This window comes from Lotus japonicus, chromosome 1 (genome assembly GCF_012489685.1).
Source record: "Lotus japonicus ecotype B-129 chromosome 1, LjGifu_v1.2".
Classification (NCBI taxonomy): Eukaryota; Viridiplantae; Streptophyta; class Magnoliopsida; order Fabales; family Fabaceae; genus Lotus; species Lotus japonicus.
In genome coordinates, this window is record NC_080041.1 from 87,494,413 (window position 1) to 87,509,976 (window position 15,564).

Sequence of the window (15,564 nt, forward strand, 5' to 3'; positions counted from 1 at the left end):
GATTCATGGTGTCTGGGTGGCATAGAGGTTTCAGGGAGAGGATGGGTTTGAAGATGGCTGAGAGGGAGGCATGGAGATTTTCCTTGTGCAAGATGAATGATGAGGTCTGAAGATGATGATGAATAAAAAAATTCAGATTTTTTTTTCAGAAAAATAAATAAATAAATTTATTACCGGGTAATGGGAGAACCCATCCTTGTGTAATTTTACACAAGTAAAAACTTGTGCACCGTAGACAAACCCAACAATTGCAAGGGTGTCTCTTTGCACTTACATATGTTGATGATAGATGTGTGTTAAAGACATCTCATTGGCGTTCTACTCTGGTTTTTCCTTTAATAAAAAGGAAGCTTCCCTATCTTCTAAAAAGAGCTGATGAAAAGCTTTGTTGAGTTTTTTAGCCTCATTGGTTTTTGACTTTTTTTTATCCTCTTTTAAGAATAACTAGCACTCCTCCCCAAATATTTTTCCGTTTTACTTCATAGAATTACTGCTCTTATCACAAAAAATGGCAACAGCAACAAAAACACTTCAGAAAAAGAAAAAGGAGAAAGCATCTGGTAAAGGAACATATATGGTAAAAAATTGCAAAATTAATAACTAGGTTCTGCACACATGTCAATAACACGTACATGACAGGAAAATTCTGTCCAAGCCGTAAGTTCAACAGATTAAGGAAATTCTGACAAAATAGAAAACATACAGATGCTTTTTTGCATGCACCATCTACCCATTCAGCTAACTCAAGGGTTGCTTTGTCTTCAGCAGATAATGAAAATCGATGTACAGCTTCTTCTCCTATATCAAACTTTGCTTTCTGCATGCAACTGCAGAAGGAAAACCAATATCATATATTTTGGGACAAAAAAATCACTTCAAGCAAATAAGTACACAGAAGGAGGACAAAACAGCAAAATCAAAATAAAGAAAACCAGAAATAGAAGATTGGCCCCAAGAGCAAATCCATTACAGAAGAACCAAAGATCAAGAGACAAAAAAAGAACTTGAAAAAAAATTATATATATATAAACTGAAATAAAGAGTAAACCAATCTCTCAGCAAATGTGAGACAAAAAAATCCCATCAATGGGCACAGGAAGAACTGTAAATTTTGCTAACCATTAACAAGTAGAAAAGTTAATCAAACTATGGAAGTTATGCACTTGCCATGTATAATACATTAATGAAGTAGAAGGTTGTTACAATATTAGCATTAAGAGGGAAAAACTCACAGGTTGAGTAGCTTGGAGGGAGCTGCACGTAACACAGTAAGTGCCTCCTTCCATCTCCATTGACGTTCAGATAATGGTAGAAGATGCTGCAAAATTGACAAACGCCATTCAAACTCTTCAATGAAACGCTTTGAGATTGACATTCTCCATTCGAGGACCTGGCTGCTGGTTGTGTTTTCACCGCCATCTAGTGTGTTCTCTAATTCAACCATGGATGAGGGAATGTTACGACGCAATATATCAAGTAATAAGCCAGTGAAGGATATAACCATTTTATTTCCCCCTTCACTTCTAGTTGAAGAACTATCCTCCGAAGAGCATGCATTGATTAACTTAGAATCGCTCCCAGGTGATCCACAATGCATCAAGTTAACAGAGGTATTATCCATATGCAGTAGCGAAATTATGACATTCACCATAAAAATCTGCATTATTGAAAAATTGGTGTTAGATAAGCATTGTATAATAAAAATTAGAAAAGAACAATTATTCATCTTTGAACACTTGATGCCAATAATTAAAATATTACAATTTAAAGAAATAAAAAGATCGTCGAAAATGCAAAACAATGCTACATGTACCATTTTTTATAATGTGTACTGTACCACAAAGATGCTAACTGGTAATTTTTACAACATCTAGTTCCTGATACATGAGATGTCACGTCCTATGTTAACTTTTACCTCACATTTACTATGTGAAATCAATTAACCGAAGGATCCAAAATCCAAATACAACATTTTTTTTAATTTTTAATACATGAAAATAATATTGGAGAGGGGAAGAAAAGCGCTTTGCAAAATATCCAAATATATTAGAATTAGGGTAAGGCCTAACTCTACCCCAAACGCTAGCTGAGAAGTGAGGGTTGCTCTACCCTTAATAAACACACTTATTTGGCCATATCTCTAGTCAATGTGGGACTTCTCAACACACACCCTCACACCCAGGGCTGGACATTTGGAGCGTGGAATTTGCAGTAATAAACATCTAGCTCATATATGGGTGGTTTCCAATAAACGAATCTAGAATAGGCTCCGATACCATCTTAGAATTTGGGATAGGTCTAACTCTATCCCAAACACTGGCTTAGATTAGATGTGAGGGTTGTTCTGCCCTTTATAAACACTTACTTGGCCATATAGTCAAAGTGGGACTTCTCAACAAAATACAACACAGAGAACTGTTCACTGGTCAGATGTTTCATCCAAGTCAGGTGATCTAAAGAAAATGAAAAACAACACATGAAGTATTTTGTATGATGTGTATCATACCACATAGATACTAGATAATTTTTACAACATATAGTCACCGTTAACTTTCATCATCTATAGATTTTTCCCTTACATTTATTTTGAGAAAATCAATTAACAAAAGGATCCAAATACAATGTTATTTTTTTAATATATGAAAGTGATATTGGAAAAAGAGAAAGAAAAGCACTTAGCAAAAACATCCAAATTCAAGACGTGGCACTTGTCACTAGTCAGATGTTCCATCTAAGCCAGGAGGAAAAAATGAAAAAAAGTAAAATTGATTAGAGAGAAGAGAGTAAAATTACCACATGTGTGGACTGAGGGCTGAGTGTTAAAATTAGAGAAGCAATGAGAGAGAGAAGAGAGAAATAGAAATATAGCAGAAAATGTATTATTGATAATCTGAGTGATTACAGAAGATGTGATATCCTTATATAGAAGAACAGGAGAATGCCAACAGCTGTAACATACAGCTGACATAAATAGGAGAATACCAACAGCTGACATAAATAGGAGAATACAAACAGCTGCATATGTCAGCTGTCATAACTACTCAAAAGATGATGCAGCAGCATAGTAAATACAAACTCAATGTACTCTAACATACCCCCTCAAACTCAAGGTGGTTTGACAAATGAAAATTTGTCAACCACATTGAGTTTGTCCTTAAGCTCATGAAACCTTTCTGAAGAGAGGGCTTTAGTAAAGATATCCGCTTTCTGCAGAAGAGAAGGAACATGCTGAACAATAAGAGTCTTATTGAGAACCTTCTCTCTCACAAAGAAAAGATCCATTTCCATATGCTTAGTTCTAGTGTGAAGGACCGGATTAAGAGTCAAGGCTACGGTGCTCAGGTTATCACAGAAAATTGTTGGTGTTTGGAAGGGAATATGCAGCTCAGTCAACAAGGATTGAATCCAAAGAATCTCAGCTGCTATGTTGGCCAGACTCCTATATTCCGCTTCTGTGCTTGAGCGAGCAACCAAAGTTTGCTTCTTAGCTGACCAAGACACTAAATTGGGGCCAAAGAACACACATGAGCCAGAAGTTGACCGTCTATCATCCGGGTCAGAACCCCAATCTGCATCACAGTAGGCATGAAGTGCTACTGGACGATCAAGAGAGAAAGGCTTAAAAAGCAACCCATGATGAATGGTACCCTTAAGAAACCGCAGAATTCTCTTAACTGCCTTCCAATGTTCATCATGAGGCTGAGACAGAAATTGACAGACTTTATTGACTGCAAAGCTGATATCCGGCCGGGTAATTGTAGCATATTGCAATGCTCCAACTATGGATCTATAGAGAAAGGGATCATTCATGCAAGTACCTCCAAACTTTGACAGTTTGCTGCTACTAATCATAGGAGTGGGCAGAGCATTGGCTTCAGACATATTTGCTCTCTCAAGAAGATCTTCAATATATTTGGTCTGATTAAGTAGCAAAGAGCCATCAGACAAGTGTGTAACCTGAACTCCAAGAAAATAATCAAGTTTTCCTAACTGTTTTAAAGCAAAAGAAGAATTCAGTTTGTCAACAAGATGTTGAATTAGGACTGAAGAACCTCCTGTGATAATAATATCGTCCACATATACTAGAACATATGTGCAGCAAGTTGGTGAAGACAAAGTGAACAAGGAGGGATCACACTTACTAGCCTTGAACCCTAATTGAACAAGAGTGGCAGTCAACCTGTGAAACCAGGCTCGAGGAGCTTGTTTTAGGCCATACAAAGCTTTGTCAAGCTTACACACAAGGGACTTATCACCCTGTTCAAATCCAGGTGGCTGAACCATGTAAACCTCTTCTTCTAAGTTCCCATTGAGAAAGGCATTATTCACATCTAACTGTTGAAGAGGTCACCCTTTGGAAATAGCAAGAGATAGAATCAACCTCACAGTTATAGGTTTGACCACTGGAGAAAATGTTTCAGAATAGTCAAAGTCATGCACTTGATTGAACCCTCTAGCTACAAGTCGAGCCTTGTACTTATTCACTGTTCCATCTGGATTTTCTTTAATCCTGAAAATCCACTTACAACCAATAGGCTTTCTTCCAGCTGGAAGTGACATAAGAGTCCAGGTCTTATTAGTCATCAATGCCTCATACTCTTGCTGCATTGCACTGAACCACTTACTGCTCTTGAGAGCTTGTTTGACTGTAGTAGGCTCTACTTCTGTCAACAAGACAGAAGGAAACAAGCGAGGCTTGACAATGCCATTCTTTGCTCTGGTGAGCATTGGATGAGCATTAACAGGGATGACAGCTTGAACATTATCAGGTGTAGCAGCTGATGCTGGAGGCTGCTCAGAAGAAGAAGGAGAGACATCCACTGAACCAGAGGAGGAAGAATTAGAACCCTCAGAATGCACTGTCACAGCAGGAGAAACAGGTGCAGAGATAACTGGAGATTGCTCAGACGAAGGAGAGACATCCACTGAGCCAGAGGGTGAAGAATCAGAACCCGCAGAATGCATTGTCATAGCAGGAGAAGCAGGCTCAGCAGCTGGAGAAGCATTAGAAATAATATTTGGAGCAGCAGCAAGAGGAATCAGCAAAGAAAATGATTCTGGAGAAGTTGTTTCTGTAGCAGAATCAGGAAACATTTCAACATAAGGGAACCTATGCTCATTAAACAACACATCTTTAGAGACATAGACTCTGCCTTGAGCATCCAAGCACTTGTATCCTTTGTGTTGAGAAGAGTAGCCCAAAAATACACACTCTTGGGACCTATATGCCAACTTGTTATTGGTATACGGGCGCAGAAAAGGATAACAAGCTGACCCAAATACCTTGAGGAACTTGTAATCAGGTTGAGAACCATACAACTGAAAATAAGGACTTTGTCCTCCTAAAACAGAAGTAGGCATCCGATTGATAAGATAGGTAGCTGTAAGAAAAGCGTGATCCCAAAAGTGCAATGACATTTTGGCATAAGCAAGCAAAGCAAGTCCCGTTTCAACAATATGGCGATGTTTCCTCTCCACACTCCCATTTTGATGGTGTGTGTGAGGACAGGTCACACGATGAACTACCCCTAACTGAGTAAAATAGGGAATCAAGGATCGAAACTCTCCTCCTCCATCAGTTTGCACACTCTTAAGCTTACATTGAAACTGCAGTTCAACCAATGCTTTGAAGTTTTTAAAAGTCTGAAAGGTGTCAGACTTGTGTTTTAAGGGATAGATCCAAGTGTATCGTGTGCAAGCATCAACACAAGTAAGAAAATATGAAAAACCAGCAAAGGATTCTATGGAAGCTGGTCCCCATAAATCAGCATAAACCAACTCAAAAGGCAGAGTATAAACAGTAGAAGAAGAAGAAGAGGGCAACCTATGTGCCTTTCCCATACAACAACCAACACACATGGCAAAAGAAGTTTTATTAGGCAAAGGAACATTACATAGTTGTAAAGTAGTTTTCAAGACCTCATGATGAGGATGACCTAGTCTACAATGCCACAAGTCATAGCTGGAATTACCTAAACTGGAAACAGAAGACATATTCTGTGATTTTCCAGTACCTGGATACACTGTAGATAAAACAGAAGGAGTACTAGTAGACAAATCAGATTTAGAACAACTAGAAGAGACACTAGCAGCGTTGACATCATCAAAGGTGTATAAGCCATCAGAACCAACACTTCCACGAAGCAACACTTTAGATGTATCCTGTGATTTAACAAGACAGAAAGAAGCGTGAAACTCAAAATAAACATTGTTATCCTTGGCAAACCTACTAACACTGACAAGGTTTTTGGTGATAGAAGGAACTAGAAGCAGTTGACTAAGAGTGAGAACAGTGTGTGAATCATATGGTGAGGGAATGGTGCAAGAACCAATAGAGTGAATTGGCAAACCTTGGCCATTGCCCATCAAAATCTGCTCAGTTCCAGTGAATGAAGAAGTGTCTGAAAAATTTCCAGCAGCATTGGTAACATGGTGAGTGGCACCAGAATCGGGATACCACAAAGTAGGCTTGTCAGGACGCTGAGATGCGGAAGAAGAAGCATGGTGCAGAGGACCAGCAAGCATAGCATGAGCAGGAGAGCGAGGCTGAGAGCCAAGAAGGCCCGGATAAGATGGAGGTGAGGGCCGAGGTGAATTCCAAGAAGATGATACTGGACCAAAAACAGCTCCAGGTGCAGAATATTGAGAACCACCAGTAAAAGCAGGAAACTGAGAACCTGAAGGGTAAGCACCATTGTAAGGTCCTGCGGAAGAGCCAAAGTAATTCCACGGAGCAGGTCCAGAAGCATAAAAAGACGGTGAGGAAGAGCCAAAAGTGGCAGAACCAAGAGGCATAGGAGGAAAGGCTCCAAAAGGTGCAGGACTAGGCATATTAGTAAAGGTGCCATTCTGTACAGAACCACCTCCAACGGCGCGATGGTAGCAGACACTCGCATCATGTCCCCACTTCTGACAAATCTGACACTGCAAATTACGGCCGCGCCCACGGCCGCGTCCACCACCGCGTCCACCAGCAGGATAGCCACCACGGCCATCGCCTGGTCCACGTGAATCATTCTGGTCATGATAGGTATCACGATTGTCACCAGAATCACGATAATTTGGACGTTGTTGATCATTCCGATAGTCACGTCCACCACGAAATTCAGCAGCATAATTGGCCTGAGACGGCGTCAAATCCACAGAAGGTGGCGGCGTTCGGGAGATCTGAGGTGAAATCGGAGCAGGAACCGATGCGAACGCATGTGTATGCGCAAGCAACGCAGAAGCAGTAGAATCGCTAAGGCTACGTTTCCGTGATCGTTCCAGGCGAGCATCATGAGTAATGATCATCGCTTCGACCTCAGAAATCGTGCTCGAAGAAGCATGAGTGAAGATAATCGTGCTTAAAGCACTATAATCTTCAGGTAAACCATCAAAAATCGCTTCAAGGTGATCGCGAAAACTTACGGGTTCACCAATGGAAACCAGAGTGTTGACGATCGTCTTGATGCGTCGAAGATATTCAGTGATCGACTTCGAACCTTTGGTTATGTTCTTCAGCTCAGATCTGAGCTGAGCAGACTGTGCGCGACACTGATTCTCAAAAAAGTCAAGGATCTCACGCCAAACCTGCGATGATCTCTCGCAGTTGATCACCGTTGGAAGAACAAACGGAGATAGAGTCGTCAAGAGCCATGTAAACACCATGGAATCTTGCTTAATCCAAGTCGTATAAGCTGGATTCTCAGTCGCAGCTACACGATCCTCTTCAGTCAGAAAACGTTGTGGAATTTCTGGATCAACCAGAAAATCATGAAGCTGATGCGATCGAATCGCACCTTCAACTTGTTGACGCCAAGAATAGAAATTCGAATCATCAAGCTTGATTGTTGCAGTACGAGACAGAGACTCAAGAACATTGACAACGGAAGCAGGTGCAGCAGCCATGTATCAAGGACCGATTGAAGCTCTGATTACCATGTTAAAATTAGAGAAGCAATGAGAGAGAGAAGAGAGAAATAGAAATATAGCAGAAAATGTATTATTGATAATCTGAGTGATTACAGAAGATGTGATATCCTTATATAGAAGAACAGGAGAATGCCAACAGCTGTAACATACAGCTGACATAAATAGGAGAATACCAACAGCTGACATAAATAGGAGAATACAAACAGCTGCATATGTCAGCTGTCATAACTACTCAAAAGATGATGCAGCAGCATAGTAAATACAAACTCAATGTACTCTAACACTGAGAGGACATGATTATGAGAGAGAATGAGTGTGTGTGTGTGTGTGTGAGAGAGAGAGAGAGAGAATCTTGTTATGCTTGAAGATTAAGAAAAATTAGACAAAATTTTGATAAGATCATTAAAAAGGAAATAACCTTGCGTGGAAGATTACTAATAGCATCCAAATGGCTCTGCAAGTCCTTCAAATGAAATACTGGAACATCTTGGTGAGTTTCTATTTCATCAGACATACTCTTTTCCATTGCCCCTAAAGCAAGAACAATTGCTTCTAGAGCATAACGCATATGCATCAGTTCTACATCTTGCTTCCTATGCCAAAAGAATGAAAATCAGCAAAGGAAAGTAGGCTCATAGAAGAAAATACACATTGTGGAGTGATCATAAGAGAGCATTTGAATTGTGAACATTTCATGTCAAGAAAGTCTAGTTACACAAGTGTGGCTGACACCCAGTCAAGAGCCATCAAATTATATGTTTGATATGTTCAAAACAATTTTGATGCAACTGGAACATCCCAGAAGCAAATCCAATGGGGTAGAAAAGGAAATATGCATGTGGCTAGCATTACCCTTACATGTCATATACATAACCTAATGCAAGTTTTTAATCAGAATGCCCATCCATTGCATGGTTGAATAAATTACCATTCCTGTCCTGAATTATTGAACCAACCTAAACCGACTATATATTACTTATATATCCCATTTTAGCTCATCTTATACCCAAAAAAAAACATGAGCATTTGAGTAGCTGACAGGAATGATCGATATACCAAGATAAAGGCAACCTTGATCCATTCCTGATTCATTCATTTTCTGTTTTTTCTTTCTTTCACTAATTTGGGATATTGATGGAGATGCGTATATTATCCTCCCTCAATGTACTTTTCTCCCAGGCTCTTTGATAAAACTTCCTTTCCTATCAAAAAATATAAATAAATGGAGAATCTCGGAAGCAAAACGGATGTTTATTGGCTGCAAGCACATGTTTACAATCAAGACAAAAGCGAATGGATTGATTATCAAAAGAAATGAATTTTCAGTACCAGTTGAGTGGTTCATTGTTCCTAATATAAAAACATTTTACCAAAATTTCCTTTTCCTGTATTTTGTCCTTAACAATATACCTCATAGTAAAGTGTGTCTTCTAATAGACTAATTAAGTGACAAACTCAGTACAACCTGCCAATCAGGGTTTTATCTGTCTTAACACATGAGAGAACTCTAAATACCATCACTGGGAGAGGGGGAAAAATCATAGGCACACCTCTTCCAGGCTTCCAAAGTAGAAGCAATTGGCTGCATGCTGATCAATTCAATGGCTTCCTGGAATTTTATGCCTGGAACAACATCAAATAGAACCTACAGAAGAATCCCCAGTCAGGACAACAGAAGATGGTGCAATCATAATTAACAATCAACTTCCAAGTACATGAATGTAAAATAAATTCTTATAGATATCATTAAGAAGTTATAAAATATCAACTTACTATGTATTTTCCTCTAGAAAAAAGCGCTACAGTTTTATAGTGACTATGCACTATTTTAAGTCTGAGTAACTATCCTTCATAGTATTGCACATTGTGATACAGCGGAAGTCGTACTAGGATTGCAAGCGCAAATCCTAAGGAAAAGGTTTCTGGAATCCACCAGAAAGGAAATTAGCAAGCGCTAAAACCCTAGAAAATACACTGGAATCCACCAGAGAAGAAGAGAAAACTCTTAAATTTTATTATCAATCAAAACTGAAATAGGCTATGCCTTACAAGTGCTTAAATAAGAAAAGAAAATATCCTAATAGTAAAATAAATAATATCCTAAAAGATCCTAATTGAAAATAAAAGTTCCTAATTGAAAATAAATAAGTTCCTAACAAAAAATAATTAAGATCCTAAAAGATCTTAATTACAAATAAGTAAAATTACTAAAATACTAAAATTATCTTAAAAAGCTCCTACATCAGTCTCCTCTTCTTGTAAAGAACTCGACCTCGAGTTCACATCACGATAAAGGACTTCAGTTGCCTCAAAATACCAGGATCAAAAGGCTTCCAAATTAAACCAAGGAGAGTGAGTGTTGAATATCTAATAAAAGCACATGGAAAAGAGTGTGGAGACTCCTGTTTTGAAACACTAGCATCCATCTTGTTGATGCCAGGATCAAATTGTTTTCGCCAAACACCATGAAATTGATGGAGTGTGATTTCTGGATGAACTAGCCGTGATTGAAACAACTTCCAGTGGCATGGAATAAATTGTCTGAATTGCGAGTTAGACAAGTTGGATTGCAGTTCCTTTTTCTCAGGCATATTACCAAACAAATGGGGTGCAAACTTGGGAACAAGGACATATCGAACCTGAGGCACAACCATAAGTGTTAGATTGTAAGGTGTGAACACTGCTTCGATGCCCAAATTGACAGAGGTGTCTGGCTCAGATATAACATGGGGTACAACCTCTAAGATGTCATCAGATCTAGATAAAAGAGAACAGTGTGTTGGTGTTGGTGCGCTCTCGCTGCACAAATCATCCATCAACGTTTTTGCCTCATCTTCCAGGCCAACAACAGAGGATGGCGCAAATGAAATTTGAGAATCAGATTCCGAAGAAGTTGCGTACATAGGTCTTGTAGAGGGACATGAATTTGAAGTAGGTTTTGGTAGGGGTTGTGGTAAGGAAATTGGATCTGCAGTCGGTGATATGTTGGGGTAAGGATTGATAAGGTTTGGAGTAGCAGGTTGGGGGTGTGGAGTTTCGGTGGTTTTAGAGGTTGAGTACTGAACTTGGTAATAAGGATGAGATACGGATGGTGAATGCAAAGATTGGGAAGGTAAAGATATAGCGGAACGATTGTTGTTGTTGTCGCGCGGAAACCTATGTGGTTTCCCTCTCCTGTCTCGTCCCCGGTTACCGTTGTTGGTATTGTTGATCTGCGCCGTTAAAGCCGCCGTGAACGTCGCCATATGTTGTATCATCTGTTGTGTCATATGTTGCGTAATAGCAGTTAGGGCCGCGGTAAGAGCCACGGTAACATCCTTCAGGTCTGCTTTGGTCATTGGTTGATCTTCCATGGTTGATCAAGCAAAGAAAAGAGACAGGAGAAAGCCTGCTCTGATGCCACTTGATACTGCGGAAGTCGTACTAGGATTGCAAGCGCAAATCCTAAGGAAAAGGTTTCTGGAATCCACCAGAAAGGAAATTAGCAAGCGCTAAAACCCTAGAAAATACACTGGAATCCACCAGAGAAGAAGAGAAAACTCTTAAATTTTATTATCAATCAAAACTGAAATAGGCTATGCCTTACAAGTGCTTAAATAAGAAAAGAAAATATCCTAATAGTAAAATAAATAATATCCTAAAAGATCCTAATTGAAAATAAAAGATCCTAATTGAAAATAAATAAGTTCCTAACAAAAAATAATTAAGATCCTAAAAGATCTTAATTACAAATAAGTAAAATTACTAAAATACTAAAATTATCTTAAAAAGCTCCTACATCACATTGACAAACATATTTTTTCATAATCAAACTGTTTTCATCACTAAATATATATCCACTATGTGTAGATCGGCACCAATGAACTTACACAGTTATATGATAGAATTACAAACTGCTACGAGCAAATTTTCTGTACTCTTCAGTATTGAAAACTCAGTACATCCCTCTCACAATGTGACAAATATTTTATTTTATTTTTAATTGGGACTATCTTACCATACATGTAGTGTCATGCTTTAAGATGAGTGAGTATGTATTGTAGGAGCACCCAAAAATTTCTAACTCTACACCAAAAACTAGCTCTAGGGTGAGGATTGCTCTTCCCTTTGGAGCGTGACCTTTGAAGGTCTGGACATCTGCATGTGGCCTCATTTATAGATTGTCCAATTAATGTATCTGGGATAGGCTCTGAAACCATCTTAGAATTAGGGTTAGGCCTAACTTTACCCCCAAAAGATAGCTCTGGGTGAGGATTGCTCTACCCTATATAAGGACTTATTTAGTCATATCTCTAGTCAATGTTGGATCTTAACAGCAGTCCCAGCAACTATTGCTCTACATGTCCTTATTATCACAAAATAACATAAATGTTCGACTATTCAAGCGCATCCTATAAAGGAGGACCGTCCTATGTGAGAAAATGAATAAATTAACATATTTGAGCCCATCAAATCAATAACCCTTCCAAAGATAGGAAAAAATTCTAAGCATGCAGATAACTGCCATAAATTTGTCATAAAGTATTACCCGAAGAGGAGTTTGAACCGAAAGTCGTTCCAACACAAAGTTCTCAACAAAAGGATCAATATATGCATCTTCATCTCCAAACGCCAGTTCTTTTCCAGAAAGAACTAATGACAATTTTGAATTCCAAGACTTGCCAGAATTAACACGAGCGACAAAAGAGGCAAGATCAAGTTGATAACATAAAGTATCACATAGATGCTCCACACAGGACATCTGTCAGAAAATTAAATCAAATTTTTCACCAACATTCCACCTCTCCATTTATTTAGTACCCACAAAGCACATTTTGAAACATGAAAGATGAAAAATACCTCATCTGATTTATTACCATAAAGAGAAGATTCTTCAAGCCGAAGTACTTGTGACTTACTTGTCCAGAGAAGTTGCATTAATTTTCTCCTTGCTGCTATTTTACCGGCCAATAAGTCCCACCCCATTGCAGCTACCAAAGGCTGAAGCTGTGGAAACAATTGGAGGACCTGCCACGAACAAGAGGTAATTAAGTTTATCTTTGAAATTGCAGTTGTGTGCAGAGAGTTGAATTGGAAGTTCATATAATAATTGATAAAATACAAATTTTATACACATGCACTATAGACATGATAACAAGAATGAGCACATACATTGCTAGCTTCTTCCAGCTGCTCCCTCTTCACAGCAGACAGGGCAGTATCCATAATACACTCAAGAACATGTACTCCAGAAACACGAGCAAAATGATACATCTCTGTCTTGCATGATCTGACTACCTCATTCAGGGATAATGCCATTTCGTCTATATTCTTACCAGGCTTCAGTTCTGCCAGATATTTTTGAAGACGCACAAGAGGATGTGGAATGAAGCTGTCAGTTTGAACTCTATCCGTTTCAATCTCTTCAGACAATAGCTCGTCATGAATACTCTGAAGAAATGCATTGATATTTATATAGTTAAACAACACAATTTTCTTTTACACAAAATGAATAAGGAAAACGCTAGTAAAGGAAAGGAATATGTTAGGTATTATTAGTTGCTAGAACTGGATAATAGAATAATAGTTAGTTAGTTAGTTGGATTGATGAATAAGGCATGTTGCCTACAAATAGGAAGACGGGAGAAAGAGGGATAGTTGGTAAATCATTGGGGTGTAATCAAGATCGTTCAGAGGAGAGTACTAATCTCTCGAATGACAGTGAGTTCGTCAGGTTCTGTCTTCCTCCTACTCTTTGCTACATTGCCGCAGCAGTAGGGTAGTTAATTATATAATAAAGATTCATTTTATCTGTCTAATTGAATCCAATTTCTAAAAAGTAGTATCAGAGCTCCAAACTTGGAGTAGTGGGCACCAGAGTTCTCTTACGCGCATTCAAGAATGGGTGACCGTATGTCAAATAAGGACTTGGAGGCATGGTGGAGGGGTTGGAGGCGAAGGACTAAGTGTGTCAGTCGAATATGGAGGAGTCACAGAAGGAGAAAAAGGCAGTAGTAGAGTGTCTGCAACTAATGATGGAGCGCATTCTTGCCCAAGAGCGGAGAAGGGGAAACAAGGCCAGAAATCAGAACACTGAAGCCGCTCATTTTTGCTTTGCTTTCTGTTACATTCGTTTTTAAGTGATGTCTTGCCATATATATATTCTATGTGATTGTTTCACTTTGGCATTTCCTGAATGTTAGTTACTTTACAACCCCCCAGCTTCAGGAGATAAAAATAAAACTCTTCCGCAATAAAAAATAAAATACAATAAACAACAACAACAAAAGCCTTTATGGCAAAGAAATCATATAGCAATGCTACTTGCTGAAGGCTTTGTTAAGATTATATCTTCGAGAAATAATTGCTATATGAATTAAACCCGCATCATTCGAACAATATCCATGCAATTTGATGAAAGAGGAGAAGTGTATACCTGCATCATTCGAACAATATCCATACAATTTGATGAAAGAGCCTCACTATAAATCTTTAGCAATTGATTACGCATGATAAGCCAGGACTCCCCAAACTTCTCACTTTTTGATAAAACAAGTTTCAGGAGATCCTTCAAAACTATGCTACAAAAAAAATAGAAACATGCAGGTATGAACATCTAGGGCTGGAAATTTGTTGGAAGAAAACCAAGAAATACACAAACCAATTAATTAATAAGAAGGAAGTTTATTAACATCTTGTATAACAAATAAAGAATGGTATATGATTTATCATTTGCTTGAACTCAGAGGTAGCACAGATATTGATGGTATCCCCTGAAAAAGATGAAGAAAGGGGAGGGGGGGGCTACAAAAAGATTGTAAGCTTAGAGTAGGGATGGCAATCAGACCCAATGGACAAAAAACGGTGGATCTGGATACTATGGAACCCAACCCTGCTTATACCCACACAATATACTTATTGTATTTTATAATTAGGATTTGAAAAAAAAATAATAAATTTTAAATTAAGTTAAAATGGTTATGTTTTTATTGTTCTATGATTAGGAATTAGATTATCTTTGAGTATCTTTTTCAATTTATAAGTTGTACTTTTAAGCAATACTCATATTTGTTGATTTTTCACGGTTTAGTATTTTAACAACGTGCATGTTTTCTTAATTTCGCTAACAAACACGTCACTGGAAACCATATTAAAAATAAGTAAAATATGGGGTATGTCATGGACCAACTATCACAAAAGCTTAAGTTGTTGGGTAAAGGACACATGAATGGTTTTATTTTATATTTCTAACACGCTCTCTCACGCAAGATCCCACTGGACTTGAAGTGTGGCCAATGCACAGACCCACCCACCTTGTGCAGAAAATTCAACTTTTTATTAGAATAATGGGAGCAACAAGAATCGAACTATTGACCGCTCGGTCATAGAGGCCTTGTGATAGAACCAGCCCAAATGGAAGACGATTGATATTATTGAATGTAGGAATGTACTACATTGCTAAGATATTTAAGAGTCTCAACCTCTCTCACTAAGTCCCAATCCCAAATGATCCAAAGGATGATTAATCCTCTCTAACCCACTCCTATATATAGGCACATGCCTCACTCACTAACCATCTAACTAACCTGAGGGGATGCGGTTATCTATCACTTTGATATCACGTCATGAACCAACTATCCCAAAAGCTTAAGTTGCAAGGTAAAAGACATG

General features: G+C 38.5%; 1 protein-coding gene across 6 annotated transcripts in view; it reads right to left on the reverse strand.

The window, feature by feature from the left end:
* Positions 1–15,564, reverse strand: part of LOC130727453 (uncharacterized) — a 42,723-nt gene that overhangs the window by 25,242 nt on the left and 1,917 nt on the right. Inside the window, exons 2-9 of one of the 6 annotated variants that reach the window (XM_057578586.1) lie at positions 14,330–14,474; positions 13,066–13,344; positions 12,754–12,921; positions 12,443–12,655; positions 9,465–9,559; positions 8,333–8,507; positions 1,233–1,657; positions 704–827 (exon numbers count right to left, since the gene is read on the reverse strand). In XM_057578586.1, the coding sequence (XP_057434569.1) occupies positions 704–827; positions 1,233–1,657; positions 8,333–8,507; positions 9,465–9,559; positions 12,443–12,655; positions 12,754–12,921; positions 13,066–13,344; positions 14,330–14,474 (1,624 nt within the window). Of the gene's footprint in view, positions 1–703; positions 828–1,232; positions 1,658–8,332; positions 8,508–9,464; positions 9,560–9,687; positions 9,973–12,442; positions 12,656–12,753; positions 12,922–13,065; positions 13,345–14,329; positions 14,475–15,564 lie in introns of those variants that run through there. The other 5 variants (XM_057578588.1, XM_057578589.1, XM_057578591.1 and 2 more) reach the window with 5 other exon arrangements.